The sequence below is a fragment of the Camelus ferus genome, chromosome 21 (genome assembly GCF_009834535.1).
Source record: "Camelus ferus isolate YT-003-E chromosome 21, BCGSAC_Cfer_1.0, whole genome shotgun sequence".
NCBI classification, from domain to species: Eukaryota; Metazoa; Chordata; class Mammalia; order Artiodactyla; family Camelidae; genus Camelus; species Camelus ferus.
Window position 1 is genome coordinate 18,754,398 of NC_045716.1, and position 7,201 is coordinate 18,761,598.

At 47.5% G+C, this 7,201-nt stretch overlaps 1 protein-coding gene across 5 annotated transcripts in view; it reads right to left on the minus strand.

The window, feature by feature from the left end:
• The window catches only part of KCNJ9 (potassium inwardly rectifying channel subfamily J member 9), a 50,645-nt gene that overhangs the window by 8,510 nt on the left and 34,934 nt on the right, over positions 1-7,201 (minus strand). The window contains exon 1 of one of the 5 annotated variants that reach the window (XM_032463932.1): positions 1,059-1,168. The exons of the other annotated variants lie outside the window; for them this stretch is intronic. Within the exon in view, the coding sequence (XP_032319823.1) occupies positions 1,059-1,099 (41 nt within the window). The 5' untranslated portion in view covers positions 1,100-1,168. Of the gene's footprint in view, positions 1-1,058; positions 1,169-7,201 lie in introns of those variants that run through there. 5 annotated transcript variants of the gene reach the window in all.

Genomic DNA, 7,201 nt, shown 5'->3' on the forward strand with positions numbered 1-7,201 from the left:
GCACCGCTGTGTCTCCTAAATGTAGCGGCAGCTCTGACTAGGACTTGCTATCTGTGTCATCCCCACTTCCCAGGCTCCCCTGCTCCTCTCCTGTTTCCACAGCAACCAGTCTGGCGACAGCTCTAGAGCATCCCCCTCCCCTCACCAGTCCTGGGTACCACTAGAGGCTGATCCACACGCCATAGCTATTTTTAGCCAAAGTCCCTCCTCCTGGACAACTCAGAGCTCGCCTCCTCACCCCCCTCAGGCAGGAAAAAAAAAAAAAAGAAATAAAGAAAGAAAAGAAAAGCTGGCATGCTGGCTCTTTCCTAAGAAGCACCTTGCTCTGGGAAAATACGGGCCCTGATGTGTTTGGGAATAAGGCATTTGGTTTTCTGGAGATTCAGAGGGCCACCTGGGAGGCTCCTCACCTCCAGCGGGGCCTCTGGGTGCATGTGCAGCTCTCAGATCAGGCCCGCCATCGCAGTCTCCAATTTTGGAGAGACCACCCTGGTACCAATCCATCCAAGGAAGAGGGGTAGGGCCAGGTGTTATAACTTTATCACTAGTTGGCAGTGTGACCCGCAGGAGTCACTTCACTTTCCTCAGCCACTCTATCTTTCACAGGATGTGAACATGTGCAAATAGCCCCTTTCCACCTCCTTCACAGGGTGTGCAGCTCCAATGAGTCAATATAAATAGGAGGGCTTTGAAGTGTAATTCATTAATAGTGAAACGTTTAGAAACAAGCCAGATGTCCAACAGAGAGAAAAGGCTAGATTAGGGCTTCCTAACTCTTCATTCAACAAAGTTTTGTGGAGCCCAAGTGCCAGGCAGTGTGCTTGGTGGGGATGGTTACAGAAACGAGTAAGTCCCTGCCCACCAGGAGCTCATGGTCCAGTGGAAGAGAAAGGCGTAAACACAGAATACTAATACTATTACTAAGAATTCATTGAGTGTCAGCTGTGAGCTAGACACACACTTCATTTGACAACCCAGAGAGATACCCTGTGAGACAGGTGTTATTTTCTCTTTTTATAGGTGAGAAAACTAAAACTGAGAGAGGCTAAGTGGTTTACCAGATGTCACAGAGTTGGATATCAGCACAGAGAGCAGACATGCTCACACATCTGTGTCACACCCCCATGCTCTCTTCACAAAGACGCGCTGCGTCAGGAATGCAGTATCTGTGGCCAAGCAATACAATTGGTTACTATGTTCATATATGTCAATGTGCATGGAGGCACGCTGTTACATAAAAACCAGAACATAAAAATATTCTTATAAATTGATCATAACTCTATAGAAACAGCCGCAAGAGCATTGATAAAAATCAGAAAAAAAATGAGAGAAATGGAAAGACTTCAGTGCTCACTTTCCCTGGGGGAAATAATTAAAAACAGAGAGCAGGAGACAAATGCCAGGTGTTATCATGAATATTACTACACTCAATACATTGATCAGTTCTTCTGCAGATTCCTTAAAGTTGGAACGAAAAGACATAAGCTAGAGGGGGAGGATGTGGAAATGGACACTGGAGGGTTAGAAGTTCCTGGATGATCTGGCAAGGTGGAAAAGGTGGTCTGGAGTAACATTGTCTCAGGAAGCAGTGGCCTGGGTTTAATTCCCAACTCTGTCCACTATTAGCTGGGTGACTTTGAGCAAGTTACTTAACCTCTCTGAACAGTTTCTTCATCAAAGAACTGAGAACAATGTATTATCCACCTCTTGGGGGCTGTCATGAGGATTACATGAGGCAATGGCTGGCACATGGTAAGTACTCAGTAAATGCTAACTCTGTCTTCTCACCATCATCGTTCTCATCTCTGGCATCTCCTGAATCCCTACCCGCCTGTGCCACCCTCCTCTGTTCTGGTGCTACCCAGTGAGACCTGCAGGGGGCACTCCTGGTGCACTGCCCTCCTCTCCCCAGCCCTCTGGCCTGTGTTTCTTGTTCCAAGTGGAAATATCGAGTTTTCAGCCTGAGATTGGCATCAGGAGGGCTGTTAAAGCCCCAGTCAACATCCCCGTCTCCTGGGCCTGGCCCTGTCACCTGAGCCTTGGGGCTGCTAGCCTGCCCTTCTCTGTCCTGCCAAGCGGCTGCTCACGTTGGTTCCACTGTGCCAGGAGCTCAAAGAGAAGAAACCAAACTCCTGGGCAAGAACATATTTACATAGAACTGGCCCCATTTCCTGGAGGAGGAAACCACAGGGCTGGCAGGGCCCTCCAGAAGATGTATCAGCCAGCCCCTCCCCACCTCAGTCTGGGCTGCCTTGAGCAGATCCTTGCTGACAAGGAAGGAGACCACTACCCCCTCCCCTGCTTTATAGAGCCTGCAGGTCCTGGACTTTACCTGGTATCTAACCCCAGTTCCTTGTTTATCACTGAACCTGAACAGAGTGAGGAAAAAAAAAATGTTTTCTTAGATAACAGGGTACAGAAAAATAGGCAAGATCCCAGCTTTCAGGTATTATGAGATAAAGAAAGCAACTTTACAAAAAAAATCAATAAAATATGTCAGTACGTTTGTGATGACAGGAGATTGGGTTTGGAACTGGGGAATGAGCAGGGCAGGAGGGGCACAGCGGGGTCACATTGCTGGTCTATAAAGAACCTTGGTATAAAATAGAAAAGAGGAACCCTTTCTGGGCAGATGCATCCCTATGGCATGCAGCAAGTGGTACGTGGTAAAGCAGTACAACGGGAATCCCTCCAACAGACACTACTCTGAGACATGGTGCAAGGATTGGCCAACTGAACACGGTTCAGTCCTCAGTTTGCCCCCTCAGTCGGTGCCTTTGTGCAGTCCACTAACTGTACAACAGTATGTGGCAGCCCTGGGATCAGCCACTCTGGGAAGGTTTCCTTGAGCAAGATCATGGGACTTTCTTGGGTAAAAGGGTTGGAAGTAGGAGAGGAATCATGATGGGGAATACAGGAGATGGTTGAGGATATGGGCTTAATGGAGCAGGAGGGCCAATCAGGTAGATTATAACAATTCCTGTAAGTTCAAGGGAGATGGAGCCCTAGAAAACTAAGAGCAGAGGGAGCATGTGTTTGAAGGAATGGATGTAGCTGGAGATCAGAGTGAAATGAGAAGAAGCAGAGCACAGATCCAGGACAGATGGAGCCCCACCGGCCTCCTGAGGCTGAGGGTCTGGCTGGTCTTCCGGCTGTTTTCAGCAGAGCAAGGGGATCAGAGCCTTTTCATACACAGGTCTACCTTGCTTTGTAGGATTGAGTGGGAGTAGACTAGGATTGAGAAGTCATAGCATTTAGAAGTAATCCAGAATTAGTCCTCACTTTCCAGGTAAGGAATGGGTCCTAAGTCCTTTACAGGAAAGGGATGGATCCCCAGCAGTTTACAGGTAAAAGATGGGTCCCAAGAGCACAGACAGGACTAAGACCCAGACCTTCTGACTTCTGGTCCCTGGTTGTTTCTTTATTCCCTGCTGCCTTCCTCCTACCACAGTGTATTGAGTGTTAATGAATTTTCTATCCATTGGACCCAAGGTACTAGAGGAACCACCTAGTTAAATAAATTCTGGAAAGAATCCTTTGGTAATGTGATTAGGATCCACTCACTTATGGCTTATGAATGTGAGTTTGTGTAGACTGCACTTACTGAAAGGAGGTGGTATGTCCAAACAATGATCCAGTAGTGACCTAGGGGGATGTGGCTCAGTCCCTTTCTTGGATTTCTCCTCTGTGGTCTGAGTGCGCTACTACTAATGGAAATTGTTCAGCCTCGTGGGGCTCGAACACTAAAATGCCCTTTGGAATCTTGTGGTGAGCATTGTTGGTGTCTCTTTTCTTTCTAGCCAGTGCATCTGACTGACTCAGGACTGATTGTGAAGTTTTGCCTATTCTGAGCCGCCTCCTGCCTCCCAACCCAAAGCTTCCCTCTTTCCTTCTGTCCACACTGGCTTTTCCCAGCAGAAGCTCCTCATACTGCTGCCCACTGGTGAAGTCTCCTTCCCAAGCATGCTACTCACCCTTACCCTCCTCCTCTGTGCTTGGAGGGAGCCCCTGCCCCATCACAAATGAGGTAAAAGAAGAGATGAGGCCAAAGTTGAAGGAGTGAGTCAGAAAGGAGTGACTGAGAATAAGAAAGAACTTGCTAAAGTGAGGAAAGAGAGGGAGGTCCTCAAAGAAAGATGGTTCCCCAACTGCCATTTTGTACAATGGATGCTGGAGATTGCAACCCTGGCAAATTTTTCATACCAATGTGTGCTCATATTGACAATTAAGATTATGTTTCAACCATGCAAATTCACTCTAGTGTTACCTTGAGATGAGCTTTGGGTTTCAACATACATGGATTCAAATTCCAGATCTAAGACTTTCTAGCTATGTTACCATAGGCGAGCCACTGAATCTGTTTCCCAATCTCAAGTAGTATGTCTATCTTGCATAGTAAACACTCACGTATACGAATTTCCTATGCCCTTTATTACTGACTCCCTGTTGGGCTCCTAGTGACTGTTCTAGGACTTCCCTTTGGAAAAAGACTTAAAAATAAAAAAACTGACATTTGATATGTACAAAGGAATATACATGATGGATATCTGTACATATGTTATAAAACATAATTCAAGAAGAAAATCTCAGTTTTAAATCACTCTTTCAAAATTAGAAAATGACGGTGCCATGCAAGCTATCTGTGTTCTTTCCCACAATCTCTACACACTTGCTATCCTAGACCTTCCCTCCTAAACACTTTCTAATTGTCCAGTCCCACCACCACCTTGAGTTTTAGTAGTTGACTTTTCTGCTTACAGAAAAAGTGAAGACCATTTGGAAGGAACTTCTCCAGAGACTTCTCCTTCATCACAAGGTATCTCTTTCTGCTCCTGCCCTTTTATTCTGTCTTCCCTCCCCTCTCAGAGGAGTCTGCCAAGTGTTGAGCTGAGGAGTTTGGACTGTGACCTGTAAGCAGGGGCTACCAGTTTGGGGTTTTGATCCAAGGGTCACAGGGACTGACATGGTGAATACAGGTTGCCTCTCCCTTTGAGACTGGAGAGAGGGGTGAAGGGTGGGTAAAGGTCCTGGGCTACTAGCGAATCTTCCTGATCCTGACAGTATGTAACAAACAAAGGGAGACTTGAGAGAATTTGGTGGTTTAGTCGACATGTCGAAGGATGCAGCATAGGCTTAGGGTGAAGAGTAAAGACCAATTTAAGTTTTTAATCTGATTGACCAGAAAAAACACAGAAATAAGGAAGGAGGTCATGAGAACTCCCGGCCTTGGGGAGGAAGATGATGAGTTCAGTTTGGGGGCCCATCCTGTGGGAGTGGAAATCCCCTGCAAGCAACTGGAACTGTGGAGCTAGCTCTCGAAAGAGAGCCTAAGGCTGAAGTTAGAGGTTTGAGTATAATCCAGGGATGATAGTTGGAGCCATGTAAGTGATGAAGGCTCCAGGGGCAGGACACAGAAAGAGAACATAAGACTGAAGCCTGGGTATTGGAGGAGGAAGCAGCTGTAGGTTTGGGTGTGTGGGGGCAGTGGAAGAAGATGAGGCTGGAATGGTACCAGATTCAGGTCATATCAGGCCTTCTGTTTCATGGTTAAGCATTTGGACTTAACTTAAAGGCAATGGGCAATCATGGAAAACTTAAATTGGGAAGTGACATGGTCAGATTTCTGTTTCAGAGAGATGGAACATTATTGGTGTTTCTTCTTGAATGAAGGATTTCATGATCCGAAGGATTATTAGAGTGGCGAAAGACTAGGGGTAGGAATTAGAAGGCTGCTGTAGTAATCCTGGTGAGAGGTGATGGTGTCTGGACCACTGGCATGATGATGAGATAGAGAGGAAGGAAGTGGGATTTAGCTGATTTAGAAAGTAGATGCATTGATTAGATATGGGAGATGAGGTGAGGAAGAATGAAGAGTCTAGGATTGCTGCCATGTTTCCCCGGGAGTCAAATCATTTTGCTCGCTGCCAGATTAATCTTCCTAAAATTCTGCTGTGGCTTTGTATCCCACCCCCTGCTCAAGAAATCATCACTTGTTCTCCACTGCCTTCAGAGCTGACCTGTGAAAGGGCACAGCTCTATATTTACTCCAGGTCTTTCCCCAACACAAGCACTATGCCTGTGGTACTTACATTTAGCCCAGTGCCCTCACCACCATGAACATTTAAAATGAACATTTACTCATCATATGGTGATTAGAGGCCAAACTAAACTAAAACTTCAAGTTTTTTTCCTTTTCCCCCCCCAAGATGTGTATCGACTCAGTATGGTAATACTGGTTACTGACTAGTAGTTAAATATCTATGATGAACAAAAATGGGGAAATAATAATAATTTTCTTTAACACATGCCAAGAGTGAGAGATTGTGGATAAAAATCTCTCAAAACATGGATTCAGATGATGAAAGAAATCCTGTGTGATGAAAAGGTTGAGAGCCACCACCCTGCATTCCAGTCCAATGGACCACTTTGCTGCTGTTTGCCAAGCAGCCTTGTGTTTTCCTCTCCTGCCAGGACTTTGTGAATGCAGCTCCCCTGACTTAAATGCCCTCCCCACAATCTCCCAGTACTTGAATCTTCTACAATCTTTAGGGGCCTTTTCAGACGCCACCTCTGTCCTCCCACATCTGCCAGGACCCCCTAAGTAGAGTGATCTTCCCCCTTCAGCCTCCAGCACCTCCCGGGCACTTGGGCTGCGTGTTCTGCCCTCTCTCAGCCCAAGCCGCTGCAGGTGGGAATGATGTTCTACGTATTTCCCATCTAGGACCTTAGAAAATGGCAAACAGCATGGAAATGGTGCTGAAGGATGTAACTCCTAACCCTGTAGTCCCGGGAACCCGCCCCTTTGGCGCTACCGGGAGGGCCACCGGGCCGGTCCTGAATTCATTTCCACCTCATTAACTCGGCCCCAGGCCCGCCCCCGCCGGCTCCCGCTCTCGTTCCCCATCCCTGACACGACCGCCTCTTTTTCTTCCTTCTCTTTTCCCCTGTCATCTTGCCAGCTCAGCTTCTATCGCTTCGCCTATCGTCTCCCCATCTCTTTCTCCCTGAGTCTGTCTGGGTCTCTGTCTTTGGGTGTTGCTCTCTGCCCTGCTCCTCCAGCTGTCTGGGGCTCTGCTTCTTTGCCCCTACGCCCCGCCCCCTGCCCAAGCCCCTCCAATCCCGGCAGCCTGGGCCTGGCGCTCCACACTCCCATTGGCCTGTCCGGAGCCCCCCGCCCTCTCCCGCCCGGCCCCCCTCCAGG